Genomic DNA, 21,238 nt, shown 5'->3' with positions numbered 1-21,238 from the left:
ACTGATACAAACTTTATACCGGAACGACCTCTGGTCCGTTGTTTTTAGAAATAGCTTGGAATCTTGTCGGATCATTGTAAGTGTCTAAGTATCCTATTATACATTATTGTAGTTTTCCGAGACTTGTGGTCTACTTGGGACAGCCAGTCCCAGTAGAAAGTATATATCTAGTATTATTATATGTTAATTGAATAAAAGTATTGCATCATAGCAAACCTCTCTACGATCTACCTTTAGCTCCTCGAACACACCCATCTGGTACGCCTCATTAGTCCGGTCATAGCCTAAGGCACGCTACCAAAGTTTAATTACCTTAGGGCCAGAGTTTACCTCCCCTATAAAGGGAGAAATAAAGGCATCTACAACAACATCACCCTAAATAACATAAATAGCACCTCACCACAATATACAAAAAACAAGTTTTCCAACTGAAAATAAGGAGTAACATCAAAACTTAAAACAGACAAAGAATATTACGTGTATGATTGGGTTCATCCCATAGTCAGTACCTCGCTCTTTAAGCCAAATATTTGTTAGTACTTTCATAAGAGCTATTTATTCTAAATAACGGCCTTTGTGATTAAGGGGTCATTTTTAAAGAATTGGAACAAAATTCTAGCTTTAGTTTAAAGAGCGAGGAATTGACTAGTAGGCGAGCCCCTTAATATACTTATTAAAAATATATGATTATAGAAGTTCGTTACGTAAGTTAATTCGTAAGTTACGTATATTTATTACTAATAAAAACGTTCGTAAATAAAATTAAAACAAGTTTCGAGAAAGCCATTTAACCAAATAAAAGTACGCGTAAAATTAATATTAAAATTTTGTTTTAATTATTCATGTACGGTGAGCCAAAATCAAAACCTGCATTAATTCCACAACGTTCAAAAATTAAAGAAAAAAACAAGTTTTTTAACTGAAAGTAAGGAACGACGTTAAAACTTAAAACGAGCAGAAATTATTCCTTATATGAAATGGGCGGTTCCCTCCACACACCCTCACTATGTACGAGCTATGTTTACTTCTCACAAATCTTATTTTTTTTTTAAACAATAAAAAAATTTAGTGTAAATAGCGTGGTGTTGTGGAGGGGACAACCCCTTTCATACACGGACAAATTTCTGTTCCTTTTAAGTTTTAACGTCGTTCCTTACTTTCAGTTAAAAAAAATTGTTTTTTTTTTATTTAATATCAAATAAGTTTGACTCTGGTACCATTTAAAGTAGCATGTTTAACTGAAATTCATATGAATATTGGAATTATTACTGAAAACAGCGGAAGATAATTAGTCTTTTTGAGTTTAAAAGATAATACAAAAATAAGGAACCATATTTTTACTTTGAAGTGAGTTGAATTTATTTACCTACAGAATAAACACACAAAATTTTTTGCTCGAACATTCCCTTTTTATACTTTTACAGGCGATTTCTTCGCCTTAAAAAGCAGAGGGAAAAACCAGAAGTTTGAACATTGCGAGTGTATTAAGAGAAATGAACTTCCACTAATCCAGTTTTAAACTTTACGTTCGCATTTCTTCTTTTTTTTGTTTCTTAGTAATACTAAAATTGTAAGTACAAATTCATCGCAACACAAAGCCACCTGAAGCCAAAAATAAGTAAGCATATCGCAGTTTCTTGGCTATAGAAACCGTAATGGTGGCCAATCCATGATGCTAGTTAGCCCATACTGTATGATCGTATGATTTTGTTATTTTATGCTATTTTTAGCCATGAAAGAATAACAAAAATGGAGTTTGATTTCTTCATTTGTATAATTCAATCTCATCCCCACTTTGTGTTCGTACATTATAGATACCCAACACTCAAGACTATTTTAAATAAGTCTCGAGTGTTGAAATTTGTGCCATTTGTAGCACTTTAGAAACTGTCTAAACAAATTGGAAGAAGATAAGAGATCAGCAAGAAGGTGGATGAGAGGGCCACGGGTTCCCTACAAATAACACGAAAGATTAAGACTTGGCAAACCATATATTCATTACAGGGAGCTTGTTTGTTCCGTTTACAGTACTTTTCAGAAAAAGACATCATAAAAGGCAAAAATAAGAAACATAGGTAAAAGAAATCCGTAAAAATAACGTTAAAACATATGACAGCATACAAACAGTTAGGAAGCTTTACCTAATTTTCCTTTGAGGGCATCGATGTTTTTGGGAATCAGAGGATTGTTAATCTTTGAATTTCTAAGGACATAAAAAATTATCAAGCTTATCAGTTAGTTTTGCTTATTTACTTTCACGGTTCATTGTGGCAACACTGACTAAAATATGATACTGCCCTCAAAACGTCATGATTTTGTAAAAACCGAAAGAAAAATCTTAGAAAATCGTTGTCTTCTGCGATGAATAGAACTAAGACGGGTCCAGGGTACAAACCTTTTTATTTTGATTTTTTATACTAAAAAAAAATATTAACGGTATGGACTCATATGCAGTTCGTACGAGAATTATAGAAAATAATTTAAACCAATAAATTTGTGAATGAACAATGGCTATACATTACTGATCTTGCCAAATCTGACTAGATTCTCTTTCCTCTCCTTGTAATCTTAAACGAAACGTCTTGGAATAGTAGTGCAATTTTTTATTTCAGATTTGGAATTAATTTTTCAGGATATGGATATACTAGTCTTCCCTGAATATGGAATAACGACATTGCAAGTTCCGTCAAACCGGACTCGAGCTAAAGAATTTTTACAAAGAATCCCAAATATTGATTTGAATCACGTGCCTTGTGACAATTTTCCACAAGAAACTATTGATGAGGTAACTTTACTTATTTCAAAATTTTAAAGGGATTAGTTTGTCGTAGCAAAATTATGATTTTCTTGCAAATTTGTGGGGTTGTTTTACACTTTCATGAAGAAAATCTCGGTTACCAGGGTAAACAAAAATTTTCTACGCAGATACGAAGCTCATGGTGATTTATAATTTAATTGAACAGTCTAGATTAAAACGAGCAGAGATAAAGTTGAATAGGCCTAGCAGAATGATCAAAAATGCCTGTCAATTACTAAATGAAGCAGAAAAACAGAAATTAAAATAAATGATCACTGAAACTTAATAAAAGCAGATAAATGAATCTATTTTCATCTAGAGATGAATAAATGAATCTTAAGACGGAAGAACATTATGATAAATTATCAAGTCAAACATAAAGCTGATTTAAACTACACAAACCCTGCTTCGGCCACCCCCCCCCCTCCAAAAAAATTAAAGGGTAGATGTATATTTTCTCTTTTATGTAAAAATAATTATATATAAGGTGATATATTTTTTTATTAGTCATAACATTAGCCACAAAAACAAAATAATATCAAAAGGCTTAAGAGGGATTAAAAATAAGTGTTTCTACCATCAGTCTCTCAAAAGATCTAAACGACTTAATTATCAGTTAAATGTTGTTGAAAATTTTGTTATGAATAGTTTTGCTTTTATTTTTCAAAATATAGATAAAAAAGAACAGAACAAAAAGCATCTGGTTTCTTCCTTACACTTAAACTACCTGATATTTTTAACTTCATCAGTAGAGTAGTACCTTATACTTTGGGTGGATTATGTTCCTTCCTGTGCTATTTGGGTGGATTATGCTCCTTCCTGTGCTATTTGGGTGGATTACGTTCCTTGGCACCTTTCCAGAGCATGTACCTATGGATTTGCATACTTTATGTTCCTTCCTGTGCTATTTGGGTAGATTACGTTCCTTGACACCTTTTCAGGTGTCATTTTATTAAGTTTCAGGTGTCATTATATATATATATATATATATGTATATAAATATATACATATATATATATATATATATATATATATATATATATATATATATATATATATATATATATATATATATATATATATATATATATATATATATATATATATATATATATATATATATATATATATATATATATATATATATATATATATATATATATATATATATATATATATATATATATATATATATATATATATATATATATATAATCAATATACGATAACTTGATTGGTGATGGGATTTGAATAAAAGGACTGATTTTCATTACAATTCATATTAGTAATTGAATTGAATTCAGAGAGAATAGTTTATTTGAGAGGATATTAGTAGAGGAAATGAGTGATGCATTTGTATTATTGGAGATTGATGTAGTAGTATCTTATATAAAGCTTTCAACCATACATTCACGCCTACATTAATATCCTCAAAAGTGTGATAGATATGAAGCGTACAAGAAAACCCACGCCTGAGACACTACAGTTACACGTGGACATTTTAAAAAGCCGGCAAGGTATATAAATTTGGAACAATATCAATCTTTGGAAATGGTTACCGATAACAAACATGTTTTCAACCAGATGGGTTTTTTAAGGAATATTTCGTATGGCATGTTTTTTTTTTTTTTTATTTTTTTTTTTTTGGCAATGGTTATTTTTTTCTTATAAAATGTACAAGTATTGTCTTCATGAGCTATAAAAAAAGGGGTTTTGCATTTTAGAATTTTATCATATTAAGTTGAAAAAAAGGGTTTTGCATTTGCGAAAACTTCGATGGGGTCTGAACACTACAGAAGTGGTGTTTGAACAGGGTTTATCTTCGAATTTCTATTTTCTAAGTTTTGTTACCTAGTGGATAAAATGGCATAACATACCACTCGGGTTTAGTTTTTAAAAAGATGTGTATTGAGGGGGGAGCTAAAATCCTCCATGTTTGGGTTAAGACCTTACGCAATCGATTTGATCTAATAGAATTTCCATTGTCGTGGTTTTTTTTCTTAGTGGGAAAAATGGCAGAAAATACCGCTCTGGTGTAGTTTTTCAAAAGATGTCTATGGAGGAGAGAGCTAACACCCTCTCATTTCGGGATTAGACCATAGACAATCAATTGGCTATATTTGAATTTCCATTCTCTGGTTTTTGCTACTATATGGGTAAAATAGCAGAAAAAAAAACCTTGGTGTAGTTTTTCAAGTTATGTGAATTGAGGGAAGGAACTAATAGCCTCTAATTTTGGGCTTAGACCAGTAAAAATAGCTTGTTCATCTTGTAATATACATTCTCTTGGTTTTGTTACGTAGTTGCAAAAATGGCAGACAATACAACTCTGGTGTAGTTTTTCAAAAGATGTCTATGAAGGAGGGAGGTAACACCCATTCATTTCGGGTTTAGACTATAAACAGTCGATTGGTTATGTTAGTATTTTCATTCTCTTGGGTTTTTTACTTAGTGGCAAAAATTGCAGAAAATAACGCTCTGGTGTAGTTTTTAAAAATATGTGTATTGAGGGAGGGAGCTAACAGCCTCTTATTTCAGGCTTAGACCATAGACAATCGATTGGCTATCTTGGAATTTTCATTCTCTTGGTTTTGTTACTTAGTGGCAAAATTGGCAGAAAATACCGCTCTGGTATAGTTTTTCAAAAGATGTGTATTGAGGGAGGGAGCTAACAGCCTCTGATTTCGGGCTTAGACCATAAACAATTGATTGGCTATCTTGGAATTTCCATTCTCTTGGTTTTGTTACTTAGTGGCAAAAATGGCAGAAAATACCGCTCTGGTGTAGTTTTTCAAAAGATGTGTATGGAGGAGGGAGCTAACAGCCTCTCATTTCGGGTTTAGACCATAAATCAATGGGCTATCTTATAATTTTCATTCTCTTGGTTTTGTAACTTAGTGGTAAAAATGGCAGAAAATCATGGAAAAGAACGACTTTTAAATGCCTCGCTGTTTAAGTTAAGAGGTGAAATCAAGACCAGAGGAATTTCTTAGATTCTTCATTCGTCCGAAATGCAACAATGGTACATTTTGTTTTTAATAGAATGGAAAAGAACGACTATTGAATGTCTCGCTGTGTAAGTTAGGGGGTAAAATCAAGACCAGAGGAGTCTTTTTTTTTTATTTTTAATTTCTAAAATATGCACAAATGTTAAATTTTTTTAATATCATGGAAAAGAAAGAATTTTTAATGCCTAGCTGTATAATTTAAGAGGTGAAATCAAGACCACAGACTTTTTTGAGATTTTTCATTGGTCAGAGATGCAACAATGGTACACTTTTTTAATAGCATGGAAAAGAACGACTTTTGAATGCCTCGCTGTAAAAGTTAAGAGGTGAAATCAAGACCACAGGAGTTTTTGAGATTTGCCACTAAGTAACAAAACCAAGAGAATGGAAATTCCAAGATAGCCAATCGATTGTTTATGATCTAAACCCGAAATGGGAGGCTGTTAGCTCCCCCTCAATACACATCTTTTGAAAAACTACACCAGGGCGGTATTTTCTATCATTTTAGCCACTAAGTAACAAAACCAAGAGAATGAAAATTCTAAGATGGCCAATCGATTGTCTATGGTCTAAGCCCGAAATAAGAGGCTGTTAGCTCCCTCCCTCAATACACATCTTTTGAAAATTTACACCAGAGTGGTATTTTCTGCTATTTTACCCTTTTAGTAGCAAAACCAAGAGAATGAAAATTACAAGATAATCAAATGATTGTCTATGGTGTAAGCCCGAAATGAGAGGCTTTTAGCTCTCTCCTCTATAGAAATCTTTTGAAAAACTACACCAGGGCGGAGCTTTCTGCCATTTTTGCCACTCGGTAACAAAACCAAGAGAATGGAAATTCCAAGGTAGCCAATCAATTGTGTAAGGTCTAAACCCGAAATGGGAGGCTGTTAGCTCCCCCGCTCAATACACATCTTTTGAAAAACTACACCAGAGTGGTATTTTCTGCTATTTTATCCACTATGTAACAAAACTAAGAAAATGTAATTTCCAAGATAAGCCCTGTTCAAACACCATTTGTTTAGTATACAGAACACATCGAAGTATTCTCAAACGCTAAACTTTTTTTTTTACCTTAATAGGATCAAATTCGCAAATGCTAAACCCCTTTTTTTGAGCTATGATCGCAATGAATGGTACCTGTTATCAGAAAAAAATGCCAATTGCCAAAAAAAAAAAAAAAAAAAAAAATAAAACACGCCATGCTAAATTTGCCTTAAAAAAACCCTATGTTTTAAAAAATGTTTGTTATCGGTAACCTTTTCCAAAGATTGATATTGTTCCAAATTTATATACCTTGCAAGCTTTTTAAAATGTCCACGTATAACTGTAGTGTCTCAGGCGTGGGTTTTCTTGTACGCTTCATATCTATCACACCTTTGAGGATATTCATGTAGGCGTGAATGTAAGGTTAAATGTATGGTTGAAAGCTTTATATAAGATACTACTACATCAATCTCCAATAATGCAAATGCACCATACATTTCCTCTACTAATATCCTCTCAAATAAACTATTCTCTCTGAATTCAATTCTATTACTAATATTGATTGTAATGAAAATCAGCCCTTTTATTTATAGCCAATCACCAGTCGAGTTGTCGTCTATTGAGCAACCACCGGTGTCTCTGATTGGTTTTTAAAAATGGATGTTGGCTCGAAAAACAGTCTGGTTGAAAAACTTGGAGTTGAAACAACTTTGTGGGGGGAATCCCCCGCTCATACTGCTATCTTTTTGGAAATGCTTAGGAAACGCTCGCGCATCCCCACTCGTTTTGAAAGCTACCAATGAAAGGCAAGCAAAACGTGTTTTAATCACTTGTTCCATAGAAAAGAATAGGAAGAAACGTAGTCCTATAAAATCGCATGGGAGGGAACATAAGCCCTTATAATAGAATAGGAAGGAACATAGCGCTATAGAATATCATAGGAACGACCATAAACCCTTAGAATTGCATAGGAAGTGAAAGAAGCTCCTTTAATAGCATAGGAAGGAACATAGCGCTATAGAATGTCATAAAAAGGATCATAATTCACCCAAATCCACAAGTGAATAACCTACAACGTTTCCAAGGAACGTAATCTCCCCAAATAGCACAGGAAGGAACATAATCCACCCAAATCCATAAGTACATACCCTGAAAAGGTGTCAAGGAACGTAATCCACCCAAATAGCACAGGAAGGAACATAAAGTATGCAAATCCATAGGTACATGCTCTGGAAAGGTGCCAAGGAACGTAATCCACCCAAATAGCACAGGAAGGAACATAATCCACCCAAATAGCACAGCTATGCTATTCTATAGCGCTATGTTCCTTCCTATGCTATTATAAGGGTTTATGTTCCCTCCCATGCTATTCTAAGGGTTTATGTTCCCTCCCATGCTATTCTATAGCACTATGTTCCTTCCTATGCTATTCTAAGGGCTTATGTTCCCTCCCATGCTATTCTATAGCGCTATGTTCCTTCCAATGTTATTCTATGGGACCTCTACACGTGATTAAAAACATTTTGCTTGCCTTTCATTGGTACCTTGCCAAACGAGTGGGAATTCCCCACCGGTTCCTAAACATTGCAAAAAAGATGGCAGTATGAGTGGAGGATTCCCCACACAAAGTTGTTTCAACTCCAAGATTTTCAACCAGACTGTTTTTGAACTAACATCCGTTTTTTAAGAACCAATCAGAGACATCGGTTTTTATTATCAAATTTTTAGTGTATCATAACCCTAGACCCATATTTTAAATTGAAAACTTTGTTCAAACATCACTTATGTATCGCATTTCAAAGGCTTTACTCACCTTTAAAAGGGGCTGCCCCTCCTGACTGCCTCTATCTTTACGTTAAAGTTTGATTATGTCTCACAAATTTATTTTTTAAAAAAATAAAAAAATTTATCGTAAAGAGCGAAGCGTTGTGGAGGGGACAGCCCCTTTCATATACGAAATAATTTCTGTTCGTTTTAAGTTTTAATGTCGCCGCTTACTTTCAGTTTAAAACACTTGTTTTTTTTATTTAATATCAAGAAGAAGCCGAGAGAACTTGAAGTGCTAGGGTTGACGCGAAAGTCACAAAAATAATAGCAATAGTGGTCTTAAATTCAAACTACCTATTTCATTCTCTGAATACTTGGAAGATAACAAAAGTTTTGTTACTATAAAATATGATTTCCATCTCTACTAGGTTGTAGGAGGTACACCAACTCATCTTTGTGTGGCAAAATATAATGTTCTAAGTGATTAGGTTCTTATTCTTAGAAATTTAAAAAAATAAAATTTTTTTATGAAAAAAACCATTTAGGAGTTGGTTTTACTCTTTAACGAATTAAATAGATATTAATTCATTTACAACAAAAATGACCACTCCAGAATAGTTTGTCAAAAATAATTGATCCTTCGGCCAGCTTAGAATTAACTTTATAGACACTACAATGATCAATATCCGATATATACCAGATTCAGACCAATTTCGTAATCTATATCATAAATTCAGCTAGTCTTAGGATATGGGACTGAAGCCCCTTAATAATATTTATATTAGTTGAGATAATAAAAAATATTTGGGTGAAAAAAAAAAATCGGATTACGGCAATTAATTATACACTAGATATTAATAATTACAATTTCAAAATTTCTCAAAATAATTGTCTGATAATGTAAAATATTTAACATAAGATAAAACCGTATTTTAATTAGCAAATGGATAAACAATAGCAGTAAAAACTTGACTTAGCTTATTGTTTGTCTATGAGGAAAAAGATTTAGTTACCATGGACACAAGTAGATATTATATTACAATTTGCTACCATGTACTGTTTGAATAAACTCCTATACATTCTTCCAATATATATATATATATATATATATATATATATATATATATATATATATATATATATATATATATATATATATATATATATATATATATATATATATATATATATACAGACTGCTCCTCGTCCTACGTACAAACAGCTCCTCTCATTTGATCTGCCATCAGCGGTCCAATTACTCTGGCACACGTATTTTGGCAGAAATTTTCTCAAAGTGCCTTTGAAACCAACTCGAGACTTCGAAACCTACTTGTAATTCCTAAAAACAACTAATAATAACATCGCACTAATAATTACCGATTTTCATATATAGGTTGGAATAAATTAAGTTAAAATTAGTTTCTTTAAAATTTAGTGTTCTAACATTGAAGCCAAGTCTTGCGTTCAATAGAAATGTGACTTGTTTTTGTCTACCCGTGAAAAGATCTATTGTCGCGTATGTTTTTAAGTTCTATTGAGCACTCGCCCCTCGGTCTGGGTTTTTATAATGGCTGAGATAGGGAACGATCATACTGTCTATTATTTATATACTGTGGTTACCACGAACAGTTTGATTTGAATTGGCCCTTCAGAATTTAAATTGGAAGAATGTATACGACTTAATTCAAACAGTACATGGTAGCGAATTGCAATATGATATTTACTTGTGTCCATGGTAACTAAATCTTTTTCTTCATAGACAAACAATAAGCTAAGTCCAGTTTTTACTGCTATTGTTTATCCATTTACAATCTAAAATACGGTTTTATCTTATGTTAAATAGTTTACATTATCTGGCAATTATTTTGAAAAATTTTGAAATTGTAATTATTGATATCTAGTGTATAATTAATTGCCGTAATTCGATTTTTTTTTTCACCCAAATATTCTATATTTTCTCGACTAATATAAATATTATTAAGGTTTTTCAGTCTCATATCCTAAGACTAGAAGAATTTATGATATAGATTACGAAATTGGTCTGAATCTGGTATATATCGGATATTGATCATTGTAGTGTCTATAAAGTTTATTCTAAGCTGGCCGAAGGATCAATTATTTTTGACAAACTATTCTGGAGTGGTCATTTTTGATGTAAATGACTTAATATCTATTTAATTCGTTAAAGAGTAAAACCAACTCCTAAATGGTTATTTTCATAAAAAAATTTTATTTTTTAAATTTCTAAGAATAAGAACCTAATCACTTAGAACATTATTGTTTGCTACACAAAATGAGTTGGCGTAACTCCTAGAACCTAGTAGAGATGTAAATCATATTTTATAGTAACAAAACTCTTGTTATCTTCCACGTATTCAGAGAAGAAAATAGGTAGTTTGAATTTAAGACCACTACTGCTATAATTTTTGTGACGTTCGCATCAACCCTAGCTCTTCAAGTTCTCTCGGCTTCTTCTTGATATTAAATAAAAAACAAGTTTCTAAACTGAAAGTAAGGAGCGACATCAAAACGAACAGAGATTATTTCGTATATGAAAGTGGCTGTCCCCTCCTCAACGCTTCGCTCTTTACGCTAAAGTTTTTTATTGTTTTGAAAAATAAAGTTATGAGACGAATCAAACTTTAGCATAAAGATCGAGGCGTTGAGGAGGGGACAGCCCCTTTTAAAGGTGAGTAAAGCCTTTGAAATGCGATGCATAAGTGATGTTTGAACAATGTTGTCAATTTAAAATATGGGTCTAGCGTTATGATATACTAAAAAATTGATATTAAAAACCGATGTCTCTGATTGGCTCCTAAAAAACGGATGTTGGCTCAAAAACAGTCTGGTTGAAAAACTTGGAGTTGAAACAACTTTGTGTGGGGAATCCCCCGCTCATACTGCTATCTTTTTTGCAATGTTTAGGAAACGCTGGGGAATCCCCACTAGTTTTGAAAGCTACCAATGAAAGGCAAGCAAAACTTGTTTTAATCACTTTTAGAGGTCACAAAGATAAACATTGGAAGAAACACAGCGTTATAAAATCGCATGGGAGGGAATATAAGCCCTTAGAATATCATAGAAAGGAACATAGCGCTATGAAATATTGTAGGATCAAATATGAACCCTTAGAATTACATGGGAGGGAACATAAGCTCTTTGAATAGCATAAGAAGGAACTTAGCTCCACAAACTATCATGAAAAGGATCATAATCCACCCAAATCCATAAGTACATGACCTGCAAAAGTTCCAAGAAACATAATCTCCCCAAATAGCACAGGAAAGAACATAATTAAACCAAATCGATAAGTACATGCTCTAGAAATGTGTCAAGGAACGGAATCTACACAAATAGCACAGGAAAGAGCAAAACGTATGCGAATCCATATGTAGATGCCCTGTAAAGGTGCGACGAAGCGCAATCCGTCCAAATAGCACAGGAAGGAACATAATCAACCCAAATAGCACAGGAAGGAACATAATCCAACCAAAGTATAAGGTACTACTCTACTTTCATCCTCAAATGGTTCCCGAAGTAGCTGTAGATGTGTTATTTTGGTAGCCAGGATACATACAGTGTCTTAGATTTACATTCGCCTTCTCATCCAAATCGGAATTTGAACTTGGCCCCCCAGTGCCCTCTGGAAATTTACACTAGTTCTCTTAAGCCGTTCTTGAGATATTGCGGATACTTTTCTTTTAAATTACATGCATGTAATGTCTCAAATTTACATCAGCACTTTCCTTTGAATAGATTCTTATCCCTCACGAGCTTAATGTTCCATAACTTTTAAGTAGGGTTGAAATAAAATACATATAGCCCTTCTTTTTCCTTCTCCCAAGTCAAAAATGAAGGTCCAAGTCATCCCTTCCCCAAAAATGTCCTTAAAAGTTACAACTTGATCTATTACAACTACAACTCTACACAAACAACAAGTAAAACAATAGGGAAAGTTTTGATGACAGTTACACTTGCTCAAAATTCAAATGTATATTTCGATCTTATATCCGAGGAGCATCCTCAGCAAAACTTACATAAATAAATAAAATGACCCGCTTTAAAATTTGACCTTTAAAACTAAAATTAAAAATTCTATAAAACAGTCCCAGAATTATTACTTCAACGAAGTTCATTTAGGACTGATATATAAAGTGAGATGAAACAAGGCGATCATTCAAGTAAAATAAGAATTATCAAGAACATACTTTTGATACTATTCTATTCTTTTTGATAGCTAACCTCAAAGGTCTTTAGCAACAGGTTCACTGGTATAGACTGCTGGTTTTTTAATGTAATTTGTCAAATTGTTTTTATTTGAATTTGTGTATAAAGCATTGATTAAATACTCCCCAAAATCCCTGTTTAAAGACATACGATTATTTAACTTGACTTTAATGTCCATTGCTTCCCGAACAACCTGTTTTATACATTACTCATGTCATTGCTAATGAGGTAGGATTTTTCAAAAAGTATTATATGATTGGGATTACCAAAAACATGTCTACTCAGAGAAGAATCAAAAGAATTATTAGCACTATTAGAATTTACGGTCTTGGCTATGTCATCTTTGTGTTGTTCGTTTTTCTAAACTTTGGTGGGTTCTACGGACATCACAATTGCCGTTATCACATGGTATTTGATAGACTCCTCTTTGGCAAGTAATTTCCATGGCAAGCATCTCCTGTGGCGAGTATCTCCTTCGGCGAGATACTGCTTTGGTTAAATACTCCTTTGGCGAGTAACTCCTTTAGCAAGTAACTCATTTGGTGAGTAGCTTCTCTGGCAAGTAACTCCTTTCAATTCAATTCAATTTATTCGAATAAAAACATAACACAAACTTGGCGAGTAACTTCTTTGGCAAGTAACTCCTTTGGTTAGTAACACTATGGTGAGTTTGGAAAATCATGAATTTCATAAACTATGATAAAAATACAACCCAAGACCCTCCTCCTTCACCTTCAACCCTTGTGCTCTCCTCGCCCAAAAATAAGTCACCCCCAGGGGTCTGCCGACCCCAGTTGCAAAACTACTGAAATTCTAATAAAGCAAGGTGAACAAAACTTTTTAGGATCCAATGAAATATCGAACATTAAATTTTCAGAAATCAGTTCAACCATTTTCTTTACAATATTAATGAAAACTTTTCCAGAAAGGGTTGTGTTCAGACAAAAGTCGCTTCTTGCTTGCTATTTTGCGAGGTCAATTTTTTCTTCTTTTTCTTCGATATAGGTGGTATACAGGCTGAGCTGCCTAGCAAAAAGTGCTGCCTTGTATTTGGTAGCAAACATTGGAGAAATTCAACCTTGCACTGCCCGAGAAATGGGTTGCCCAAATGATGGATCATTTCATTACAATGCGAATGTTGTTTTTAACAGACATGGAAGACTCATTGCAAAGTAAGTCCATGCATGTACCATAATATGTATTTTTCTAACCCAACCTCCCCTCCTGTTGCTGTTGAAATACAATCATACACAGAGGCGGATCCAGGATTTTTGTAGAGGGGGGGGGGCAAAATAGGATGATCCGATAAACTAGCGTTAGGAACAAGTTTAATTAACGCTAACTTGCGTTAATTAAGTAAATAACACTACTTTAGACTACGCTAGGGGGGAGCGCACCTCCCTCGCCCCCTGGATCCGCCACTGTACGTACATCAGCGTAATTTCTGGAACCTTAAGAGTTGTCAGTCAAGACCAACGCAGCGCTTTTTTCCACCAGGAGTTTCTTTCTGCACTCAAGACCAAGAACAGGTTTGTTCTGCTGGGTTAGCCCCAGGTAGCTTTTTTTAGCCTCTTTTTTACTATTTTTAATCTACTTTATAGTGACGAATCAAAAGCGAAAGGGGCCGATATTCTTGTCCTGTGCTGCAGTCTGAAGAAATGTGCTACATTGGTTTGTTTCTTTTGAATATTTTCGTAAGCTAAAAAATAATTCTATAAGTGTTTCTTAGTATTAATTAAAAAAACTTTTTCCTCAAAATAGTTTTCCAAAGAAAGGAAAAGAACTCCAAGAATTGATAACCAAAACTAACTTAAAACGAAACAAAACATATGCCAAATAACAGTAAGACTTCACCCCCCAAAGGAATGGTTTGGGAACCGGGGTAAATTACCCCAAATAGGGTAAAAATGAAATTTTTGGGTGAAAATTAAACTTGTGTTAGTCAAAAATATGCATATTTAATTTGTTATTTTATAAACCTGCTAGTATTTAGTTCAACTTATACAATTTAGCGACATATACAGGCCACGCCATCTCACTCCCCACAACTATAGTGTTCACGAGTTTAATATTTGCGCAGTAAAGCATATGCATAAAAGACAACTTTAGTCAATTTATAGTGATTAACCGAGAGAGGCATATCCACCTTTGGTGTATTCATCAATTCAAAAATTTTTAGTAAAAGTTTATGACTATGTTACCGTAAAATAGTAGTAATCTTGAGTCTACTATAATTAGACTTTATTAGTATGGGTATATCTAATATAAATAGTCTAATAGCATTTTATTGTTATTGCATCTCTATTTCATTACTTCATTAAATTTTGCTTAATTGTGCACAATGTTTTTTAGAAAATGATTTGAATTTTTTTGGTAAAATATCAAATAAGCAGTGTTTATGTTAATTTGATGTTTTAAAACTGAAGCAAATGAAAAGTTACTGATCAATCTTTTACATTAGTCAATGGAAGTGGAAAAACAGTCAAAATTACAACATTCACTTATTAACTAGAGTGTGTGTACTATTGGGGTTGTACCATGAGTGGGGGATAGAGGGAGCACGCGCCCCGGTATCACTCCTGGGGGCAACAGAACAAGCTAAAGAGTAAAATTATGAATATAATTCCCCAAAAAAGAATTCACTCAACACTAACTAACTTGTACCCGAATATTTTGTCATCCATATTTACACATTTAATTAGCCTTTGGCCTTTAATTTCTTGTTGGGCCCTGGCCCCAACAATTTATAAAATGCATGTCTTTTCATAATTGATTAACAAGGCTTTTTGAAGATCGATGGAAAATAAATTTTGCCAACAATTTGGCTTTTTAAGTATTTTCCCCAATGTTGTCCACAAAATTGAACAGATAATGTGAAATAAAAATAGATCTATTATTCTTAAAAAAAAAAAATGAAGGAATTTTTTTTGAAGGGAACTGCGAGGAACCCTTCCTATAGTTTTGAGAATATGCTAGTAGAGATGATAATCAGCTGAAGACTTTTGTTTCAAATATGTATCTTGTTAGCATGCGCTCTCCATTTAGTTTGCGCTATGAATTTGGCAACTTAGGCCTTTTTAAAAAATTATGTTTTTTTTGTTTTCAGTCTATAACATTGCCCATGGCTCTAGGACTACAAATTTTTATTTTACGATTTTAGGTTGAATAGTTTATCCATTAATTCAAGAATATCAAAGGGAGACAGAAGAAATCAATTGCCTAGGAATCGACTTAGAATTATTCACAATGCTCATCAAATAAGGAAAATTCTTGAGTAGCAATTAGGTTAGGATCAATAATGACCTCGTAATATTAAAAGATCAAAATTCAGGGTTTTAAATCAATTTGGTCCTTTGGGGCGCCTCCCCCCCCCTATAACCCCGTTGTCCTCCGCGTGCTGAAATTTTGCATCGTAAAAAATCTCATCAACACTATGATAGGCCTACATAATTGAAGCATCCATTGTTTTCTTTAGTTGTACATTTGCCTTTATGGCACTTTATTGCTCATTTTTCCTTTTTCACTTGGTCATTTTGACTGGTCTTGGGAAATTCGACTCCAACTTGCTCTCCTCCCATCAAGATTTTGACAACATTACGCTCCTGTTTAAAATATAACTGGCACAAAAATGGCACAAAGCTTCAACTTACAAAGCTGAAGCGAGCATCGTTTACGTTTTTTAAAAGAAATTAGCAATTACGTTTCATAAAAGAAATTAAGTAAGGCCACGTAACTTTTAAATAGGTGTAGTGAAACAAACGGAATTATACATTTTTATAATCAGCATTAAAAGGCAATTCTTTTGATATATATATATATATTGAAAAAAAAATATATTTTGGGGGGATAATTAAAAAAAAAAATGTTTTTGAAGAATTTTAAAATAATTATAATGAGGAAAACAGCAAGAGTTTACATTAAGTCGACTACATGTACAAGCTAGCTGTAATCTTGTTATAAATAGTAGAATATATAATAAATTAAACACTTACCAATAAGGACAGCATATATAAACAAGAAGCCGTAGATAAAATGTGTCACAATTTAAAAAGTAAAGTTTTCTCGAGTATAAATAATTTCACATATTAAATAAATTCACGACACACCATTAACAATAACTAGGTCGAGGACATTGCAGGTGAAAGACACCAATGACAAGACCATTGGCATTTAAAAACGAAACTGCTAAACGTCTTGTCATTGGGGGGGATTCACCGAGCTAACCAAATTGATATTAGAAACATAGGTCAAACTGGAGAAGGTCTGGGCAGAATGTTCCTGTGAAATCCTACATGCTAAAATAAATAGTTTGTAGGGAATTTTACACGGGCACTAAACCCATAAACCTTTAGCACAGGGTAATAGTCGAAATATCACGAAATGCACAAATTGCACTCAATGACTATATAAAACTAAGGCAAAAATTAAACTAAGGATAAACACCAGACGCGAATAAAATAAGAGATTATAGGGAAACCGCAGGGGCACTGGTAACCCATATTTCTAAACAGAATTTAGGACGAAATAGGCATTATTTTGGTGAAATACCATAGAAAATGTGTTTGCGATGAAAACCACACAATTTTGCAGAAATCAGGATATCTTTAAAAAAAAAGAGAAGGGTTCAAGCTAAAACTATAGCCAGACAAAATTTAAGGAGAATAAACTGAATGTAGTCAGTTAAACTCTGTTATACGCACATATTGAATTGACCAAACAAAACTAGTATGAAAATTGTACTAAATAGGTACAAAATAAGTAGCATTAATACTACGCAGACACCGTTATAGTGGTTAACTCGGGTCGAGATTAATAGAAATATTGGAGAAAATCTCCAAGTAGATAGGAGAAAATTTTGCTCTTTTATGTGGGTGTCATTTTCGAAAAAAATTACTTGCATGACCGTGAAAATTAAAAGCAGGGCAAAAAGAATCCATAAGAAACAATGTTGAAGTCGAAACAAAAGACAAAACCACAAAAAGTTGAGAAGTCAAAGTGACAATAATCATTGTCACTTATATGTTTAAAAATAAATTACAGTTACCCACGAAGGCACTGTATTTTTATGCAGAAGGACCACTTTGTTTGATAAAATAAGAGCCAAAGATAAAAATATGGCCAAAAATCAAAAAAGTGTGGCAATACTATACGATATAATTAATCATTGTGTGTGCAGGTTTATAATAGTCCTTTTAGCTGCAGCTGATGACAACAGAACTTCGAAACGTTATAGGAGCTACCAGAAGGCAGTCCTGGTAAGCAAACCTTCAGGGTGCAGGCACGACTCTATCGGTAGTGCCATAACAGATAAAAAGACGAATAGCTAAAGTTTTAGCTTGTCAGATCTAAGCTGTTAAATGGAGCCTTATCCCAAAGTGACATTAAAGGTGATATTAATAACACAACGGATTCGAAACAGAACCAAAGTTGTAAAACAAATGTAAGAAAATGTATATAGTCAGATAGCCTCAAGGCTTTATATTACTGAAATATGTGAAAATGCTTTGTGCTGTAAAAATACGTGAAAATTTAAAAACCAAAAATGTTATGTGTAATTTATCCAAGGCATTTCTATACCCGAAAAATAAACGGTATATCAACCACATCGCGCAGATAAATTAAATTATTAATGGGAATTAAATTTAAGCTCCAATAATTCATAAACGTTTCTAATATAACTTGAAATCTAATTTAAGCAGAACCACTAATATAATGCTTAAGCCGCTTGGGGTCAAGCTAAAACAGAATATGCATATGAAAAGGGTAAAAAGAGTATTTTTCAGTTCTAGAGACAGAGAAAAGGAGAAACAAGGATGTATTTCAAATTGAAATACTACGAAAAAAAGAAAAAGAAAAAAGAAGAACATGGCCTATATTGGAGCAGAAACATGATCCTAAGGAAACTCATTGAGGATATATGCACATAATGACCCAAAGATGGCAGCATAATAGCTGTAAACAAAATTAAGTTGTTTTAAGAGTAAAATATTGAGAATTGGGACAATTCTTCTTTAAATGAGAAGTGTTATGGTAAAGCTTTCTAATTTAGTTAATTATGAATTTAGTAAAAATATATTAAGACGAAAATACAAAGTTTAGAAATACAACTTTTTATTAAGATAAGGAATATATCCTGCCAAGTTTCTGCTTAACGGGAAATTGAGAAATCACCACTTCCTAGTTATTGCGTCTGTCGGGTAAAGGAAGGTGTGGTTGATAAAAAATGTATAAAAGATACATTTTATGGGAAGGGGTAGACTGATACTAACTTTATGCCGAACTGACCTCTGGTCTGTTGTTTTAGAAATACCTTGGAATTTTGTCGAATCATTGTATGTGTCTAAGTATCCTATTATATATTATTGTAGTGTTCCGAGCCTTCTGGTCTACTTGGGACAGCCAGTCCCAGTAGAAAACATATATCTGGTATTATTATATTTTAGTTGAATAAAAGTATTGTGTTATAGCCAACCTCTCTACAATCTACCTTTAGCCCCTCGAACATAACCAGCTGGTACGCCTCATTAGTTCGGTCATAGCCTAAGGCACGCTACCAAAGTTAAATTACCTTAGGGCCATAGTTTATTCCCCTATAAAGGGAGAATAAAGGCATCTACAACAACATCATTTAAATACCATAAGAACCACGTTACCACAATGAAAATTCACGTTGGTTATTTGAATCATAACCCTGCCATTGAATTGAATTTATCAAGTATTTTGGGCAATAGGTTGCATCAAGACTGGGCTGGGTAATTGTAGACAGAGAAAAGCCAAGACAGATAGTCCAAGTAATTGAGAGGCAAATGTTTAAATGGCTGGGGCACGGGTAAATGGCAGGAGTATGAATGACTCTCTTATTGGACACATACTTGTCAGGTTAGTTTTTAGAAAGACATGCCTGCCTAGAGCCTTGAGCCTATATGACCCTGTTGAGGGTATAACATGTTCGGCACGCTAGGTAGGCGTGACATATCTCAAAGTTTGAGATATGTCTCAAAGTTAGAGACTTTTCATGAAGTTGGCCGTATGTAAAAAAATTTACTGAAGCGTTAGCTAAAGTGTAGGTACATTCTTGGAACACCTTTATAAGCACTAATCTGCAATCCTATGATGTTCTGGGGTGTCTGAGAGGCCCCCTGCCTAGAGCCTTAGGCATGCTGATCAAGAATTCAAAAAAGAGGCAAACAAGGCAGACCCGCCTATGGTCTTAAGAAGGTTGACCAAGAATTTATAATTGACATAGGACTATAAATTTGCTTTAAATAACAGGCAAACAATCGTTTAAAGCCATTTTTATCTTTCAAATAGTACCTATTCGTTGCCTAAGCTTAGCCCAACATTCTTAAAAAAAATTTGAATTTTTCACACATTTTTTAAATTTTTGGGTCACTTGCCCGAGACTCTGGGCAAGTGAGGTGGGCACCTTCAAAAATTTGTCCCAACTTCCACTCTCGCCTTAGAACTTATTCACGGATACCTAAAACCGTCAACGGTTAGACTGTTGCCCTAGCGGTAACCATGCCTTGCTCTACACACATACCAACAATATATTTTTATTTTTGTTTTCCCTTATCACATGGGGTCCCAATCTAGCTCATGTCCATCGCTTAGCATTCAGGCCTTGACAAATAAAGCCCAGATAGTGGGTCGACTGGCTGCCAGTGGAGATAGGCTGGTCGACTAAGACCCCAATTCTGAGCTAGGTGATTTCTACCAGGCTCAAATGGATTATTAAATAATCAAAATGGAACACATAATCAAATGGGGAAGTAAAATTCTCTTTAACTTATATTATGCTGATAATTTAAGCATTCTAGATGATGAAGTTAGTAAAATAAATGAATTTTTAGAGGTTTTGCGAGTTCAGGATACAAAAATAGGTTTTAAAATTAATTTTAAGAAGCCCAAGTCACTAAGGCTAATAATATGTGAAGATGAAATAGTTCTGTTGGGTAACGAGCAGACTGATCAAGTGGACAGCTTCCCTTACCTAGGTAGTGTTATTAGTAAAGACAGCAAGTTAGACTAAGTGTTAGAGTGAATAAATTTTTTTTATCAACATCCTTTGCCAGATACATCAGATAAAATTGACAAAATATAAGTATCAGAGTGAATAATTTTTTTTCTTATCAGCACCCTTTGTCAGATACATCGAATAAAATTGACAAAATATAAATATCAGAGTGAATAAATACTTTATCAACATCCTTTATCCGATATGTCAGATAAAATTGACAAAATCTAAGTATCAGAGTGATTAAAATCTAAGTATCAGAGTGATTAAATTCCATATCAACACCCCTTTCTCGGATACATGGGATAAAATTGACAAAAGCTAAGTGCAGAGTGAATAATTTTTTTCTTATGAGAATCTTTTGTCAGATACAACGAATATAATTGACAAAATCTAAATATCAGAGTGAATAAATGCTTTATGAGCACCCGTTGT

At 33.5% G+C, this 21,238-nt stretch overlaps 1 protein-coding gene across 1 annotated transcript in view; it reads left to right on the top strand.

The window, feature by feature from the left end:
* The window catches only part of LOC148956102 (pantetheinase-like), a 34,076-nt gene extending 13,258 nt beyond the window's left edge, over positions 1–20,818 (top strand). Inside the window, exons 2-5 of the mRNA XM_089089201.1 lie at positions 2,633–2,785; positions 13,792–13,958; positions 17,963–18,041; positions 20,690–20,818. Coding sequence (XP_088945327.1) covers positions 2,633–2,785; positions 13,792–13,958; positions 17,963–18,041; positions 20,690–20,818 — 528 coding nt within the window. The remainder of the gene's footprint in view (positions 1–2,632; positions 2,786–13,791; positions 13,959–17,962; positions 18,042–20,689) is intronic.
* Positions 20,819–21,238: the final 420 nt, after the last annotated feature.

Source organism: Artemia sp. Qi Xiang Cuo, chromosome 1, assembly GCF_049724085.1.
Source record: "Artemia sp. Qi Xiang Cuo chromosome 1, ASM4972408v1, whole genome shotgun sequence".
Taxonomy (NCBI): domain Eukaryota; kingdom Metazoa; phylum Arthropoda; class Branchiopoda; order Anostraca; family Artemiidae; genus Artemia; species Artemia sp. Qi Xiang Cuo.
The sequence above is the reverse complement of the archived record's forward strand: the minus strand, read 5'-3'. Positions and strand labels throughout refer to the sequence as shown.